At 40.6% G+C, this 19,284-nt stretch overlaps 1 protein-coding gene across 37 annotated transcripts in view; it reads right to left on the bottom strand.

The window, feature by feature from the left end:
• The window catches only part of BLTP1 (bridge-like lipid transfer protein family member 1), a 102,223-nt gene extending 83,506 nt beyond the window's left edge, over positions 1 to 18,717 (bottom strand). For all 37 annotated transcript variants that reach the window (XM_083460286.1, XM_083460297.1, XM_083460320.1 and 34 more), the window contains exons 1-8: positions 18,556 to 18,717; positions 10,148 to 10,274; positions 8,735 to 8,851; positions 7,297 to 7,375; positions 6,727 to 6,791; positions 3,433 to 3,619; positions 1,632 to 1,713; positions 768 to 961 (exon numbers count right to left, since the gene is read on the bottom strand). In XM_083460286.1, the coding sequence (XP_083316412.1) occupies positions 768 to 961; positions 1,632 to 1,713; positions 3,433 to 3,619; positions 6,727 to 6,791; positions 7,297 to 7,375; positions 8,735 to 8,851; positions 10,148 to 10,274; positions 18,556 to 18,702 (998 nt within the window). In that variant the 5' untranslated portion in view covers positions 18,703 to 18,717. The remainder of the gene's footprint in view (positions 1 to 767; positions 962 to 1,631; positions 1,714 to 3,432; positions 3,620 to 6,726; positions 6,792 to 7,296; positions 7,376 to 8,734; positions 8,852 to 10,147; positions 10,275 to 18,555) is intronic.
• Between the last annotated feature and the right edge of the window lie 567 nt (positions 18,718 to 19,284).

The raw sequence follows: 19,284 nt of genomic DNA, 5'->3' as shown, positions 1-19,284 counted from the left end.
TTAAAGTTTGCAATAGTTCACCATGACTTGGATCCAGACATACACTTTCATCTCATTGAAATCAATGGGACAAGTGAGTCATCACTAACTTAAATTCTATGGATCTCAGTGGGGCTAAAATGTGACTAACTTAGTATGGATTCAACCCTACTGATATGTAATTTATTTAATCATTTTCAATTTATTCAAAATATATTTCTTTTCTGTTTCTAACTGCTTGCAGTTACACTAGTTTTGAAGCGTTGAAATCTTAGAACTAAATGTTTAGCCTCATTTGAGCTTCAGAAATAATAACACCTCTCATGATTATGACAAACACACTTTGGGTCACTTAGAAGGTAACTTTATAGTTGTGTGGTGATTTTATCTTGTTATACAATATTCAGTGAAATGAGAAGCCGAGGTGAGACTTCTATGTTGATCTTTACTAATGCGTACGATACCAATTACTATAACAATTCCTTCTAAAATATCAAGTTAAAATTATCTTATATCAGCAACCAAGGATTAACACAACTAATTCTAATATCATTTTAAAAATACAGTCAACAAAAACATGCTGGGGGTCCACAAGTTAACCACCCCTCACTAATGCTCCCCTTTAGTGTTGGGTGTTTATCACCAATTAAAATTGTGCATTAATATTTGCAGGGTGCTTGAGGATGCACAGTGGTCCTTTGTATGAAGAGTTTTGGACCCAATTTTGTATACACTACATTTTCCAAAATATTTTTCAAAATATTCCTACATAAACTGTAAACACTTACTCATCATTTTGAAGGCCAACATATCTTGGACTTGGAACAAGCATAACCCTCACATTTTCCAGTTTTCCTTTCACAATGTGCATAAATTGATCAAGGTGACTTGAAGGTGGTTTTGTGGTATATGTTAAGAAAGCATCATCAAAGTTAATGCAGATGGTTTGAGGCTGATAATGATTCCCAAAGGCTAAACGACCCTTAAATGAGTAAGACAATTAAATGTTAGCTTTTAATTCATCGTCATAAAAGTCATCCTTCTCAATTATTTCTTTATTATTGGTATTCTCTCCAGTTAGGACTATAATCAGTCCAGAGCAGCCCATTAGTGTTGCAAACTTATAACCAGAATAATTGGGATTTATTTCTTAATGAAAGGTTATTACACTTGAAAACAGCAAGGTTTTTGTACTGAAAACACAACATTTAGAACAAGAAGATTAGACTCAAGGAAACAACAAGCATGATTTTAAATCCAGGTCAGTCAATGAATGGCATTTACAATTTGCATATTTGTTTGAGAATAAAATACATCTCAGTTATGGGGCTGCCACTGCAAACAGGGCTATTCTCTTTGCAGCATATTGATCCTAATTTCCACAATGAAATCATAATTTCTCCAAGCCATCTAATAGCAATCCCTCACCAAACTCTTATAATGTCCTTCCAGAAACTAAGGTATAAAGAAATCAATTTCTGAAAGACTTACTCAGAACCCTAAGGAAGCCATGTGACAAACTTCTTATGCTGCCTAAATTAATTTTTTTATTATATAAAAGTAAAATATTATAAATTGCTACTAAAGTAGGTCTTCGAACTGCAGAGGAAAAAACCAGGTAATCTGTAAACACAACAGAATATTTCACTTACTGTGCTGACATTGACTTTGATCACAGGAATAAGAGATCTCCATGATGATGAAGGGTCATGTGATTCACTTTTTACTTTAACACTGAGGATGGAAACATACTTAGATTTATATAATTAACACATTCAAAAAAATATTTCACTGATGCCCCAAACATACATGGAAGTCAGACAAAAAAGGAAATGGAATCAAATTCCTGATACTCTAAAGCATATTGAAACTGACTACAGAAAACACAAGAGTTTTACTGAGTACATTAAAAAACCAAGTGCACACAACATACCAACCTATCAACTTATTTATTTGTTTATTAATAATGGGGAGTCTCACAGCTTCACAAGATGTGATACAAGGAAGGGGTTTTTGCTGCTTCCATCTAGGCATTACGCAGTAACATTTCCTTTCTCCAATTTTTACTTAAGCAAAAATGACTTTATAGCAGTCATCTATTGCACGAAAGTGACTGATTTGGGTAATTCTCTTAGGCCATTAAACCCCTGGAAATGCTCTCTGCTGAAGTTAATTACAATTACTCTAAAGAGAAACACAAAACAGAACAGATGCAGGTAATTCCATCGGCCTTTAAAAGTAACTGCAACTGCAATATGCAAGGCCATTACCAGCATTCTAAAACTCATTTTCTATTTTATGTCCCCATTTATTTACTTATAAAATTGTTGTCATCCTACACCTTCCATACCAATAGGACCCTCAGGGCAGCTAGCAATTGATAATAACAATAAAAGCACGAACAATTTAAAACACAAAAAGCTGCCAAAACAATACCGACAAAAAAGTAGCAAAGATCTGAGACAAAGAATAAAACAAAAAATTGAAACATAGCTGTCTAAACAAGAGTACCTTAATCTGATAACTAAATGTACCCAAGATAGTATCTATCCAGTTCTCATGAAATAAATGATTTCACAGACTGGACACCACTGTCACTTATTCCCACATTAAATGGGACAGTGGACACACACGAACGCATAAACACAGTGTCCCTTCCACAGGTAGAGAGTTAGGTAAAGGTAAAGGGACCCCTGACCATTAGGTCCAGTTGTGGCCGACTCTGGGGTTGCGGTGCTCATCTCGCTTTATTGGCCGAGGGAGCCGGCGTACAGCTTCCGGGTCATGTGGCCAGCATGACTAAGCCGCTTCTGGGGAACCAGAGCAGTGCACGGAAACGCCGTTTGCCTTCCCGCCGGAGCGGTACCTATTTATCTACTTGCACTCTGATGTGCTTTCGAACTACTAGGTTGGCAGGAGCAGGGACCGAGCAACAGGAGCTCACCCCGTCACGGGGATTCGAACCGCCGACCTTCTGATCGGCAAGTCCTAGGCTCTGTGGTTTAACCCACAGTGCCACCCGCGTCAGAGAGTTAGATTATGTCAAAACAAAACAAAAACTTTTTTTTATTAAAAAAGAGAATAATAAAGTTAACAAATACTGCTACTCTTACTTCAATAGTGGCACCGTTCAGTTCTGACAGAGGTGTATATAGTAAAAGTGCATGTCCCAACTATGTTGAACAAGCAATGCTCTGTGCTATATTCCACATTCCAGAGGATTAGATTTTCCAATATCAAACTATCACCTAAAAGCCTGAAGAGTTTATGTGGCTGAGAGGCCTTAAAAAATAGAGCAGTTTATGTTCAAACATACTCTTTAAGTAAGAAGAAGGTGCTACTTTATGGTCTTCAAGGAAGAGGCTAGTAAATCAACTGAACAAAAACGCAAAATGAAATAACTCAATCTGACACAACATTCAAATAGATACTCAAGTGAATAAATAGCTGTACCTTTCCAGATTTGTGTGTGTTCGTTCTCTCCCATTTTCTCGTGCTTTCTCTTCCTCTTTCTTGGGAGGAATTATGGTTGGATCCAAACCAAATAATTCCTGAAGTTGCCCATAAAGGTCAGAACGGTTATACACATGAAATTCAAAATCATTGACCATGATATACAATCTTGTTTCTGCCTTTGGGTCTGTAAAGTGCAACAAAACAGGGGGGCTTTTCATGAGACAGCCTCAGAAAACGAACACACTTGTTTTATAAAAACAGTAGTACACACACAAAAATATGTATACTAACAAATTTATAGAGTAATGAAGTAACAGAGGTATACAAATGCCCAAAGCTTTAAAAGTGAACTTTTGGGAGAATTATAAGCCAGTATGAATGACTAACAAACTGAAGTTGAGGCCTGTAAATAACTACTCACCGTTTCACCTGCGGCTTCCCCCTATTACATCCTAGCACTAAAGTAAGGAAGAATTACATAGATTGTCTTAGGCCTACATGGGCAGGTAGGCTACTTTTAAAATAAATGGTTTAATTACCGTATTTTTCGTCCCATAGGACGCTCCGTCCCATAGGACGCCCCTAATTTTTTTTTTTGGGGGGGGAAATAAAGGGGGGAAAAATTCCCTTTATTTCCCCCCCAAAACCAGGTCGGGGAACAGCGGGATGGCGGCGCTGCGCCTCCCCGCTGTCCCCCGAGCTTATGGGGCTGGCCGATGTCTGCCCGGCGCGCGGGGCGCTCTGCTTCAGGGCACCCTGCGTGCCGGGCGGCAGGCTGCTATCCGCAGCGTGGGGAGCCCCGTGCGAACTCCCGCGGGCTCCCCGGGCTTGCTGATAGCTTCCTGAAGCCTGGAGAGCGAGAGGGGTCGCTGCGCACCGACCCCTCTCGCTCTCCAAGCTTCAGCGAAAACCTATATTCGCCCCATAGGACGCACACAGATTTCCCCTTCATTTTTGGAGGGGAAAAAGTGCGTCCTATAGGGTGAAAAATACGGTATATAAAAACCCACACTGTGACAGTCACTGGAAATCTCCTTAGCAATAGACAGAAAAAGCTGAAGTGTATTACAAATAGCTAAGGAAGCAACGAAGAACCCGGTGAGATCTTAAAGATTTACTGCATAATAACTTTTTGTTCTCGTATCCTCATTCAGCCTGTTTCTACAGTCATGTTTACTCATTATATGTATAGCTTATACTGCCGCCCAATAGCACTGGGTTACCATATACGACAAAAGGCAAGCTTTGTGTTTAAGTCCCAGCCTAGTAGCCACAGCAAGTGAGTGCATGAAATTCCATTCAGGCAATTGAGCTGACAAAGCAGGCTACCAGAGGACGCAAGTCTAATGCTTCACACTCAACATAGAAATGCGTAAGAGTTTTGTCTCTCCTCTGCCAGTCTGTAACAAGGTAGAAACTTCCCCCCCGCTGATGGGTCATGACTGCACCGTTTTGAGGTTCTGCTTCTTTTCCTCTTCTTTTTAGATGTAGCTGCCATTATGCCACATCCTCACTGCCATGGTCTCACAGTCGCCATTTGTTTTATGCCACACCCCCAGAGCACCCATTTCATAACCAGCACCCACAACACTTTCTCAGAATTCCAAATGTGCCGACTGGTCCCAAAAGATTGGCAACCCCTGGCTGACAAAGAAACCGTTTAAAACTGCCAAATAACGGAATTTACGTCATAAATTCAAAAGACAACATTCAAAACTATAAATGATCATATGAATCTGAATACCACTTGCTGGGATACACAAGCAGAAGATTGCTACTGTCCTGGTGTCAAGACAGACATCTGGGTGGGCAGTATAAAAACAGCATGTTGGACTACATAGCTTTTGGTCTGATGCAAGAGGGTTCTTCAGATGTTTTTCTATATAATAATGTAGCACATTAATGATATATCACATCTACATTTTCAAAAGCTATGACCTAGTTAAAACAATGTGGTTATAATTAACTAGTTTTTCTTTCTTTCTTTAAGACAGCCCTATTACTTATTTACTCAAGAGACATGAACTCCTTTGATAATCCAGTAAACTGGGTCTCTTAAAGTAGATTATTATCTTGCCAACCACTTCTTTCTGCACTTACCTACAGAGACAAAAGTGAAAACCTACTTCTAGCCCACAATGGCCCGTATAGATATCAAAATACTAATTACTAATTTTGAATGCTTTCTTTACATTTCAATGCAATGCAGCAAAGTTATTGCCACAAGCAATAAAGGACAGTGCTATCATTTAAATTTTTTAGTATGTTTTCGACTTCAAAGCTGCAGTATAGGAAATAAACAAATCCAATTAGTCATTAAAAGTTTGTGAAATAAATTAAAGAAGGTTTGTATCTTTTCTGATTTCAGATTAGAGATTCACATGCAGCTGTCATTTAAAAGATAAAATGCTTTAAGTATTTTTAAAAAGACATTAAGGGGCTACAGAGCGTACTGGTTGTTTTTACTATCAGTAAGTTTTCTTTAATTTGTTGTAATTATGCTACAGTTCTGGAGGAGCTGGGATCTGGCACAGTTTGTGATTAGGCTACTAGCTTTGACAGCTTTAGGAGTGAGTAAGATAAATTCATTAAGGATAAGTCTATCAATGCCTATATAGCTATTTGAAGACCTGTGAAACCCCTGCTTCCAAGTACACTATACCTCTGAATACCAGATACTAGAAACAAAGGGGGGGGGTGGAGCAGCTGCTTTCATGACCTATTTGAAAGGTTCCCAGAGGTATTCAACTAGCTACTTTTAGAAAGGTAAATCAGATGGAACTTTGTCCCAACCAGCAAATCTCCTCTTACGTTATTCTACTTTCTTTTTAATTTGAGACATGACTGGTGCATTTGCCTGCTTAAAACCTCTTAAATAACCATGCTGCAATCCTTGCAAGTTAGGATACCTCAAATGAACTGAAACTCATGTAACCATAGAGATGCAGGTAGAATTTTATTAACATATGAGCCACAGGGGAATAATTAAAATGCAAGACCAGAGAAGCACTAAAAGAAAATATTAATTCAGCCCAGCTCCAGCATGGAAATACTGCCTCTGATAAGAGTAAGCTACTAAATTAAGAAGATATACACCATTTAACCTTTAAAAGCTATTTAGGTTTTTTGTGGTTTTGTTGTTGTTGTTGTTGTTTTTATTTTTTGCTTTACTGAATATTTATAAAAATAATTTGTTTTTGTAACATACAAACACTATTTATTCAACCCATGCAGAATTGCTCCTTCAACAGAAAATCCAGTAACATGTCTCCTTTTTGGGTGAAAACTTACCATGTTGCTTCTGCTTTGGATTGTACATCTTCCACCAACGAAATATAATAAAGCCATCTTGGATTCTGAAAATATTTTTACACAATTAGAAATAATAAGTAATCTTGTTATATATAACAAATTTGAAATGAAATGAAATTTATTACGGTCCCAGACCAGCTTCGGTGAATTTAAAAACTATTTCAAACAATGCATAAGCCATTTTGGTTTTTATAAATGTATTTGTGGTTCCTCTTTCAGAACCTTAAAAAGCACCATAAACCACCTGACTCACTGTCACTCATCACTATCTGCCATTAATCCTCTATGCTCTAGACCAAAGATGAAAGTGAATGTTACCAGCATGGGGAGCTCACTATCTTAAACAAGAGAAAGATAGAGACCATTTAAGAAGTTCTCATATTTTTACAGAAATGGCTAACTACCCTGTGTTCATGCTTTTTCTACCACTACTGATGTCAAAATGGAATGCATCATCCAAAGCATATTAGAGCCTAGCACTATATGAGGATGAAGAAACATTTTAACACAACCACTATTTTGAAACAAATGGTAAGCAAGGTTAAGTACCTAATAGACATATCTTCTGTAATGTAATATATTTCACGAACCATGACTTTTCCAGACAGGACAGAGAATGAGAAGGAACCTATATTAAAAGTAAGATTTCTGGTAAGTCAATCATCAACATTATTAGCACAAATTTTTGTTACTTTAGCTAGATGAAAAGTACAATATTATACTCCATTGGCAAGGGGCTACATTTGCCAAATTCAAGATATACCGTAGAACTTCTCAGATATGTCAGTGGAAGGGCAAAAATTAAAGCATGGGTAGGCAAACTAAGGCCAGGGGGCCGGATCCGGCCCAATCAACTTCTAAATCCGGCCCACAGGTGGTCTGGAATCAGCGTGTTTTTACATGAGTAGAATGTGTCCTTTTATTTAAAATGCATCTCTGGGTTATTTGTGGGGCATAGGAATTCGTTCATTTCCCCCAAAAAAATATAGTCTGGCCCCCCACAAGGTCTGAGGGACAGTCGACCAGCCCCCTGCTGAAAAAGTTTGCTGATCCCTGAATTAAAACATCGCAGCAGGAATGGCTGGTGAGTAGCACATATCAAATAACCCTTCAATTCACAGCCCTGTCCCCATCAAAAGTGCAATTTTATGCCAGCCGCAGACCTAGCTAAAGAAAATTCCCTGCCATTTACTTTAATGGGTGGGAAATAAAAATATAGAGAAGAGGTACGCTGTGTCAACTGCCCTAACCATGTCACCACAATCAAAAACACAGGATGATGTAACCTCTAACCCTATCACAGCACACCATCGTCGCTATACAAAACTAGGAAAATTGTCCGTGCTCTCTGCAGATGTACTGCTGTGGGAATTATGTAGGTGCTGTACTGTGTGGCCTCTATCCTTCCCTTCGCATACTATGCTTGTGAGGAGCATAAATGACTTGAATCCTTGCCTGTAGGGATGCCTGGCCTCCCATGGTAACAGGGTCATTGCTGACTACATCACTGAAGCAGAAAAATTGGGTGTTATGGCATCATGGTGTATTGTAATGCAGGAAGTGTGTCGGTGCATATCCTTGCAGTCATTAGTTCACTGGCTTCCTCCATGTCTTCTGCATTTTGGCCACATGTAAGCATAACTGCCAATGCAGTTTCTAACTGGTTGCCACTTACAGGCTTTCATGTGTAATTTTTATATTTCCTAGTTGCGTGCTTTCTCTTCTCCTCCTATATGGACACATATAGGATACTGTGGTCATGCTGCCATTGTAGTAGCCACAGATCTCCCACCTAAAGTAATTTGGGTATAGGATTGCTCTGCCTATCACACGGATGTCAGTGGGACAGCTAAGCATGTACTTACATCTCTCTCTTACTGAAAGCTACAAAACGTAAAGACATCTAACGTTGGCTAGATGGTGCATTCTATTATTAACACAATATTTCAGTATGTATTCAATAGTATATATTTCCAAGAACACTTACCAATATGGATGTAGCCATTTTTATGTAATCTATTAAGAACCAATGTCAAAATAAGGCCAATGTTCCGGGAATTGTAATAGGTTAGATAAATTATCCAGCCACAGGACAAAATTGTAGCTGCAAAAGAAATGATCATACGTTCCAAAAAAGTGCAAATGCATTATTATGAAAGATAAAAGAACAATTGTATTGAAAAACACACACACAAACCCAGCTGTAGCATTTGAATCTCTTCATTATGGGCCAGAGAGGGCTAAACTGCTGTATGGGAGCCCTGGACACCTCTGCTTTGGGTCCATTTATCACACAATATTAAACCATTTTTTAGCACTGTAAGTATGAACCTTGGCTTCTTATTGTTCCCACTTCTCTTCTCCTTAGCAAAGTTAGAGGGAGAGTGGAAACATTTACAATGGAACCTTGAGTTGCGGACGTAATCCATTGCAGAAGCACATCCGCAACTCGAAGCGTTCACATCCAGAAGCACCACGTCAACACATGTGCGCAGCGCAATATAGCACTTCTACGCATGCACGAGCGGCGAAACCCAGAAATAACCATTCCGGTACTTTCTTGTTGCTGTGGGGCGCAACTTGAAAAGACGTAACCTGAAATGGACGCAACTTACCAGAGTTTGTTATGTCCAAGCCAGAAACTGTGGTTAGTGTGAAATATGGCTTACTCAAACAAACCACAATAATTAATAACAGTCCGAAGTTGGCTTGTTTTAATATAGCATATTTAACACTAATATAATTTGTCCAGATTCAGACACAATAACACAGTTCAAACTGGAAGCAAATGCCTTCTATCTCCTCATATTACACCGGAAGTGAGGGGACGCGTGCTTCTGCACATAACACTAAACTATGGTGCACTGTTACATGTGAACAGTCATTATTTGGCCTTAGTCAAACCACTTTTGCTCAACCCCTCTTTCCTATATATAAAATGGAACAGCAGTGGGGTTGAATACAATAAAACAGTAAAGCACTTTGCAAATAAGAAGTGATGTATAATTATTGTAATAGTGATAATAATAATAGTAGCAGTTACAACGATACCAGCTTTGTCTCAGATATTGTTGCAGCATTGTATTCCAAATCACAAACTGCTCCTCTGAGGCACTGACAATGCTGCAAATTATGCATGTTGGCTCTCAGCCAATGAGTTGTGTATGCAAAGGGACAGAACTTCTTAGGCAAATAAGCTCTACTGATTTAGCCTCAGCAGTCCCCACAAAAACGGCAAACTGGGAAGAGACCACTGTTCAGTAGTTTAGAAAGCAATGTTTTGCTCCAACTTTTCCAATTAACCAGTATAGCATGTTTGTTTTGGATGTATGTATTTAAGATGGGATATTTCACAGCATTCAAAATACCTGAAATATTCAACAAGACAACTGTTACATACCAACAAGAAGCCAAACAACATTGGAGTCATGTTCAGTAAGGAAATTTTCCAACTGGGTGATACTGGGAACAATGTTACTTTCGTTTCTTGTATCCATTGCTAGAATGTTGCAATAGGGTCGAGATGACTGAAGAGAGAAAAAATAATTACTTTTCAAAGTTATGAAGTAGCTTCATTCCTTATTACAAAGCATCTGCACATGTTTTACTCTGGATATATCTAATGAGTTTCAAACAGTTTTAAACTTTATAAGATATCTGATCCTATGATTGCCCACTCTATAGCAAGTCCCACTGTGTGCAATTATTCCCATATAAGTGTGCACAGAATTGTGGCAGTAAGCACATGTTAAAATCATGATAGAATTAGCAAGTTCTATGACATTGTCAAGAAAGAAGAGGAAGGTGATATTTCAAGATCTGAAGTGCTTGCACTGTTATCACTTGCAAGAGTTCTTTGGTCAAGTTCTCTGCGTGACACAGTTCATTGGCTTGGAATCTTGTTGCCTTTCCCATGCTAAAAAGACTTCCTTTCTCAGTGATGTTTACATACTTTTTTTCTCCTGAAGATAATATTTTATGTCCTAACAACCAATGTTTCTCAAAAGCACCTTTATACACATTCTACACTGAGACGGCATTCTAAACCCTTTATACAATCTTTTGACCTCATTACAATAATTAGGTGTGATTAGCAGGAAGTAGTACAGTTAAACCCATTTTGTACATAGAGCTGGAATCCCAGCCAATGTTAGCTCTAGCATATTTTTGCTTTAGCTCAACTTCACAGTAATGTAAACAAAAACATTAGCTAAGCTTTTTTTCTACTGTTCTATTTGGACTCCTGTTTGTATCACAAAGTGCAGTATTTCTTGCAATTAAAGGGCGAGCATACCTTTCATTTTTCTACTTGCTCTGACATATTTCTGAGAGCACAAAGTCACAAATAGCCTACCAAATCCTTTCCTTTAATAGCAAACAATACATGCAGGCAAGTCTCAAGGAAAAAGTGTTCTTCTGACCAAGCAACAACTTCAAAATAAGTTACCAAAAGTAGCCTTCTTTGTCTGCTGCAAGAACCTGATGCACCTTAAAGACTAACAGATATGTTGTGGTATAATTTTTTCATAAAATTTCACTTTATAAAATTCACTGGATTTTAGTTGGCCCTACGTATTTGCCTCTCAAGTCTGCTCGAAGCTGGATCAGGAGTGTGGTCTGTGGGAGTGGTGTTGGGAACTTTAAATCTTTGTTCCCAGAACTGTTTCATTCAGCATCAGAACCCAACTCCCTTGCATTTGCTTTTCATAATAGGAAGAAAGCTCAAAAAAGCTTGCGTGCCAGATTATTGACTTTGGAAAATGTAAAGCAAAGTTTAGGGTTCTGTGGGGCACTTTCTGAAAGGGAACCTTTTGAACAATGGTAAGCTTCCAAGCATACACAACCACTATATTCATTGCTATGGTTTTCAGTCTATTGAGTAGGGCTTATTGGGTGGAATTCAATCACAGAAGAGCAAATTCAGGTTGCACGATTATAAATGATTGGGAGATATTGTGCAACAAACCAGCTTCTTCAAAAGACTGGACTTTTTGTGATAAGGACTTTTTGTGATGGAAAAATACACTGGAAAGTGTGTGGTAACACTTCCTTTGACCCACCATCATCTACCCTCTGCACAAACAAATAATAATGCATTAATTAAATAACCAATGTCTAAGCTCAATAAACAGGTCATTGCTATAAGACTATTAGGGGGAAAGTTCTCTAACTGTGAAAAGGTTGAGAAAATAGACTCAGTAGTGATGTAGACTGAAGACAGCCACTGAAGGAAATGTTTTTAAAATTCTAGCAACTATGTGATTTATGTGTTTAGATGATGACAGACCCAGTTCTTTAAAATGCTATGAAGCTCTAAGTGTACTCAAATATATTTTCAGTCTTTTTATGCTAAATACCAACTATAGTTAAGTTTTCTGTGTTTGCAGTCTGTTCTTTGAGCACTTCCCCAAGTTTATTAATGTTATTCTCTCACAAAACTCAATGGTATTCTAACAGCACTTCATACTACTTGGCATTTACATGTTTTTGTTTGCTTCCTTTTTCCATCATGAAAAATATAAACAGAGAGAAGAACTCTGTTTGTTTAGCTGTGGAAGGGTCAGTAGAGGAAGCAGCGTTAGTTATCTTGGCAAAGGTATTGCCTCAAAAGGCCAAGTTGTAGGACATTTTAGAACAGAAAAATATTTACTGCCACATTAGATAGCAATGTAATTTAAAATACTTTTCTTACCAGCTGCAGTCGTAATATTAGAACTGAAAAAACAGAACTTGTTGTAATTTCAAATGATATCTGGAGGTTGGTAAATGGATTCTCTTAGGTGTTGTACCCACAGCTATGTAATGTAATGTTAAAGGGGACTATATTGTACTGGAAGATGAGTAAGGCAAAAATCACATTCAGCATCACCGCAGCACCTGCAAGTCCACAAAAAAGCTCATACCATCAGTTCCAGAACAGACATCCATTGACCAGCTTTTTCATTATCCTATCTTTTCTATCTTTCCCCCCGCTACACACACAAAATTGCAAAAGGCCTTGAGAGCCTTGGTAAAAATTAATACAATAAATTAAGTGAAGACTCCCCTCCATAATCCACAAACTTACCATTTTAATATTTTGCTCAAGGGAACGTGTTTTTTAAAGGGGGCACTCATCACACTAACCATCATAAAGACAAGAACACAATATTAGAGTTCCCCAACCACACCAAAGACAAACAGACAGATGCTTCTTCTCTCAAACAGGAGATAAAGAGATCAAAAGCAAGAACACTGACATCAAGATTCCAGAAAAGCCAAAAGACAGTTGTTTGACTGATCCCCAGAACTGATAGTCAACACTAAGAATTATGCATGCATGCAATTGCAAGAAAGCAGATTTATGGTGTGCATTCAAGAAGCACCATTCTATGCATATTTGCTCATAACAAAGTTTCCACTTAGTTCAATAATACTTTGTTTTGTATAAACAATAAGATTGCAGCCTTGATGTGGGTTTGTTTCCTCTTAACCTTATTGAACCAGGAGAACTTGCATATGTTGTGCCAAAGATTACAAGTGGATGGATAGCTGGTGACTTTATTAAACCAAAAGATACACTAGATAAGACAGGGGAGGCATCCATATCTCACCTGTTATATACTTTACACATATACTTTGTTGAAAACATTGAAAGAATTAAGAACTGTTGGCCTCACAAAAAAAACTTATTGGTGCTGTGCTAAATAGCAAAAGGAAAAGGAAACCGCTGTTCATATTAACAGGAGCATAAGGCGAAAGAAGCCACTCTCACTAAGACTAGAGAACATTTGTTTGGTTCAATGATGCACTAGCTGCTGTACTTCTATCCTGGAAAAGTTATGAAACTAACTGACAATTCCTCACACAAAGATCCATCACAAACAAAAGACATTCTGTTTCTTAAACTTCTTCATCTGCCCCAAATACGCTGCTTACATACATACACACAGTTAAAAGCTAACAAATGTACAATGCAATCCCATGCATGTCTCTTTGAAAGTAAACTAAATCAAAATCAAAAGGGAATTACTTCCAGATATGTCTTTATAGGACTGCAGCCTTACTGAAACATATAAGTCTTCTTGGACCATTGCTTATAACCAGTCTTTAAGGATTGATGTGCTAACTCAAAGCTCATCATTACAGTGGTACCTCAGTTTAAGAACAGCCCTGTTTATGAACTATTCGGTATACGAACTCCGCAAAACCGAAAGTAGTGTTCCAGTTAGCGAACTTTATCTCTGTCTACAAATGGAAGCCAAATGGTGGAAGGGCACCAGTGGTGGGAGGCCTCATTAGGGAAAGCATGCCTCAGTTTAAGAATGGAATTCTGGAACGGATTAAGTTTGTAAACCAAGGTACCACTGTAGTAACTTCCATGAGAACGAAACATTTGTTGAACAGTTTCAATTCTTAAAAGCCTATGCCACTATACTGTTAAACAACTTAGAGATAACTTTATGTTTACTACCTGAACTGGCTACCAGACTTTAAAATATGCTCAAGATATATTTAACACAGCATTCTTCTCATGTTACTCTGCCCTTTTAAACAATATTGCAAGAAAGACTATTATTAGTCTTCTTTCCCTGCCCGTGCACAAATTGTTACAACATTAGCACCACTATAAACATCTTCCAAACATAGTTCATTGCTCAGTGCCAATGAGTTCGTTGACTGACTGCCATCTGAATCGCTGAATGGTGGAGCTCAACTTAAAATCAACATGTTTTCTATTAAAACTATGTAAGTGAATCCTCAAGTAATCAGAGGGTTTTCCCAACATGAGACACCGCATGAGTACATCCTAATCCTCAACAATAGCTTAGAATTGTGAAGAACTAAAAGCTAGTTTTCTTTCTTTTAGTTAAAAACAAACCAGCCCCGATCATCTCCATCAGATTTTACTGACTGTCAGCTTTATTATGACACTGTGCTTCACTTTTCAAACTGTATGTTAGCGTGTCACAAGAGGGGCTGAAGTGCGCCTACCAGTGCAATCTTATTGCATAGGTACACAGAATTAAATCCCTTTACATGCAACGGGGTTTACTCCAAAGTAAATGTACACAGGATTTCAGCTGTGATCATCAATACTGCAACTACAGACACATATTAGAGAATAAACCTCACTTAACATCAAAAAACTAAGAAAACATGATGCATGGCTTCCTTCTTGCTGCATTGAGCACTACGTCCTTTTCAGAGTGGGAAGACCTTATGCAACACTGATTCTCCTTTTCTATTAACATAAGGTAAAGGACCCCTGGACAGTTAAGCCGAGTCAAAGGCAACTATGGGGTGTGGTGCTCATCTCACTTCAGGCCGAGGGAGCCGGCATTTGTCCACAGACAGCTTTCTGGGTCATGTGGCCAGCATGACTAAACCACTACTGGCACAAAGAGGACCGTGACGAGTGCCAGAGCTCAAGGAAACACCGTTTACCTTGCACTGGTCTGCTTTTGCATTGCTAGGCTGGCAGAAGCTGGAACAGAGAAATGGGAGCTCACCCTGTCGTGTGGATTTGAACTGCCAACCTTCCGATTGGCAAGCCCAAGAGGCTCAGTGGTTTAGACCACAGCACATGCATGTCCTTTTCTGTTAATATATGATAGTCACAAGATCCCAAAAAGAGCCTGCTGGATCATGCCAAAAATCCATCTAGTTTAATGTCCTATTCTCACACTGGTCAGCCTGGATTCACAACTGTCCATGGAGGCACAGGACAATTTTGTGTCCAGGGTAGCTGTTCACCAGCTCCATCTGTTATGTTGACTGAGACCCTACCTGCCCACCAACTGTCTCACCAGAGTGGTACATGCTGTGCTTATCTCCCGCTTGGACTACTGCAATGTGCTCTACATGGAGCTACCTTGGAAGGTGACTCAGAAACCACAACTAATCCATAATGCAGCTACCAGATTGGTGACTGGGAGAGGCCACTGGGACAATATTACCACTGGTCCTGAAAGATCTACATTGGCTCCCAATATGTTTCTGAGTAAGGAAATCAGCCCTGAGTGCTCACTGGAAGGACACATCCTGAAGCTTAGGCTCCAATACTTTGGCCACCTCATGAGAAGAGAAGACTCCCTGGAAAATACCCTGATGTTGGGAAAGATTGAGGGCACAAGGAGAAGGAGCGACAGAGGACGAGATGGTTGGACAGTGTTCTAGAAGCTACCAACATGAGTTTGACCAAGCTGTGGGAGGCAGTGGAAGACAGGAGTGCCTGGCGTGCTCTGGTCCATGGGGTCACGAAGAGTCTGACACGTCTAAACGACTAAACAACAACAACAAATGTTTCTGAGCACAATTCAAAGTGTTGATGCTGACCTTTAAAGCCCTAAATGGCTTTTACCCTGTATACCTGAAGGAGCATCTCCACCCTCATCATTAAGCCCAGACATGGAGATCCAGCTCAGAGGACCTTCTGGTGGTTCCCTCATTGAGAGAAGTGACGTTACAGGGAACCAGGCAGAGGGCCTTCTCAGTAATTGTGCCCATCCTCTCATCAGATGTTAAGGAAATAAATAACTACAGTGGTGCCTCGCAAGACGAAATTAATCCGTTCCGCGAGTCTCTTCGACTAGCGGTTTTTTCGTCTTGCGAAGCAACCCTATTAGCGGCTTAGCAGCTATTAAAGGCTTAGCGGCTAAAAGGCTATTAGCGGCTTAGAAAAAGGGGGGGAGCGAAAAAAACGCAAGACTCGCAAGACTTTTTCGTTTTGCGAAGCAAGCCCATAGGGAAATTCGTCTTGCGAAGCGCATCGAAAAACGGAAAACCCTTTCATCTAGCGGGTTTTTCGTCTTGCGAGGCATTCGTCTTGCGGGGCACCACTGTATCTGACTTTTTGAAGACATTTGAAGACAGTCCAGTATAGGGACGTTTTTAATGCTTGATGTTTTGCTGTGTTTGATGTTTTTATTTTCTGGAAGCCACCCGGAGTGGCTGGGACAACCCAGTCAGATGGGCGGCATACGTATAAAATTTATTATTCTTATTATTCTTCTTATGCCTATGGGAAGGTGACAAGCAGGACCTGAGCATGACAGCACTCCTACCTCCCAGAGTTTACAGCAACTGGTATTCAGAAGCATACTGCCTCCAACTGTGGAAGTAGGATTCTCTACTATAGTCGTAGCTGACAAGGAATTCCCTGAGGGTTTGAGACCCATCAGCCACACTCACAACTTAACCAGCAAGCTGAAACAGTGTAACATTATTAATTATAATAATAATTTTATTATTTATATCCCGCCCATTTGGCTGTTTCTCTCCAGCCTCTGGGCAGCTTACAGCATATATAAAAACATAGTAAAACACCAAACATTAAAAACTTCCCGACACAAGACTGCCTTCAGATGTCTTCTAAAAGCTGTGCAGTTCTTTATCTCCTTGACATCTGAAGGGAGGGTGTTCCAGAAGGAGGTCACCACTACTGAGAAGGCCCTCTGACTGGTTCCCTGTAACTTCACTTCTCGCAGTGTGGGAACCAGCACAAGACCCTTGGAGGACCTCAGTGTCCGGGTTGAGAGATAGGGATGGAGACACTCCTTCAGATATACTGGGCCAAGGGCATTTAGGGCTTTAAAGGTCAGTAGCAACACTCTGAATTGTGCTCAGAAACATACTGGGTTTTCCAGGGTGTGGCTGCTGTCACACGTTTAGTATGAAACATTTACCCAATTTTAATAAAGAATTTCTTTTATGAAATCACTTTTACCTTCAATACAACTTTTTATTTGATTGAGGGCCATGCAGCTACATCAAAACATCAATGCATTTTGTGACACTTGAGAATAAACATAAAGTACTTTAAGTAAAGTGTAGGTAGGTAACTAGAATACAGGCAGACAAGTAGGGGCACTAACTGAAGGCAGGAACGTTTAAACTATATAAACTAAGTTCATAGTAGGTTTGGCTGCATCTTGTATACACACCTGTACACAGAGTCAACAATTCTCAGATTATAAGCAATGTACTTTTACTTTTGTTTTACTGTAAGCACAACTTTGACCCTGAGAGTAACAACCCACAACTATTCCATACTTAAGGAGAGATATCAAACCTCATTTCAGAGCCAGTGTGCCTACATACTAGATACCTCCTTAATGTATGGTTTAAATTGCTCTGCTTTACAGTATTGACAATCGGGGTGCTTATCAGAGGGCTGGAAGAAAGGGGTTTATTTTAGACTTTAATCATCCAGGTTGGAACTGCTACCTTCTTTTTTTTCTTTTCTTTTTTTTGACGGCTTCAGGTTATACGTATTATATGTGCTGTTCTAAAGCTACAACCCTATTGAACAGGCCGTGATTTACTTCAGAGTCAACAGACGCAGAACTCCACTGCTGGGTGGCGCCGTTCTAAACACGCGCGACGGGGGAGTCTCAAACCCCCACGTGCAAGCAAACCTGCGAGAAGCGTCGCGTCTGAATGAAGAGCGCGCGGGGAGCTTGCGTGTAGCGTTCACGCGCACCGTTATTCGGGGCCACGTCCCTGCGAACCCGAAAGTGACGGGGCGGGTGCTTCGAGGCGGGCGAACAGGCAACGGAGGGGGGGGGCTAAACAGCCCATCGAAAAGGCGAAGAGCCACCGGAGCCCCTTCGCCCGGCTGCTGACAGAAACGCCCGGCGACCCCGAGGCGCCGCCTCCGCCGGAGCCTCCCTGTTGCTCCAGGTAGAGCCTCGCCTGCCAAGGAAGGCCTGGCTGGAGCCCCTCCGTCGGCGCCCCTCTTCCCCTCCGTCCGGCCCACAGCTACCTGCTGAGCGGGGGGAGCCGGCCCGCGGCTCCAGGGCGCGGCAGCCCTTTCTCTGCACTTACCCCATGGTCCGGGTACCACCTACATCCAAAGCCCCCTGCTCGGCTCCTGCCTGAAGAACCCGGAAACCGGCGCCGCCTCCACCTCCGCCGCAAAACACCGGTGGGCTCCACCCAAGCCCTTCCCTCAGGGCCGATCCTGCCAATCATGGGGCGCAGGCGGTGCCCGCCGACCAATAGAAGCGGGCCGCAGCCGGAAGAAGGGGGTTGGCAAAAACGAGGCTGCTAGCCAATGAGGAACGCGGAAGACTCGAAGCGCGGGTGGGGGGCGGAGGCCCTGGCTGCGGAGCAAGAGAGCGAAGCGCGTATATAGATGTATATAAAAAGGGGAGACCTGCGCGCGCCGCTCGGCTTCGGGGTACGCTTGGAAATTTTCACGCTGAGCTTTTACGCCGCCGTCAGAAAGCGCCGTCGGCGCGGACGTCACTAGAGCACAAGGCAATTTGACTGGGGGTTGGGAGGAGGTTATTTGGGGCTGCCAAAGAAGCCTAATTAATAAGAAAAGCGAGGGGGAAGCAGTTTTTCAAGTTATCCAGAACTCTTAATCACTGCTTAGCATCCAGCCTGACAAAGAGAGCGGGATAACTCGAAAGCTCGCTCGCTATTTTGTAACATTTTGGTCGGTCCAAATATAGTAAAGGTATTGTCTGGCTGTGGATGCAACAATTTAATCAACACGCTATGTAACAACCAATAAGGCTCTCACTAAACTCTTGTTTTAAGGAAGGAAAG

The sequence above is a fragment of the Podarcis liolepis genome (genome assembly GCF_965112155.1).
Source record: "Podarcis liolepis genome assembly, chromosome: 9".
NCBI lineage: Eukaryota > Metazoa > Chordata > Lepidosauria > Squamata > Lacertidae > Podarcis > Podarcis liolepis.
The sequence above is the reverse complement of the archived record's forward strand: the minus strand, read 5'-3'. Positions and strand labels throughout refer to the sequence as shown.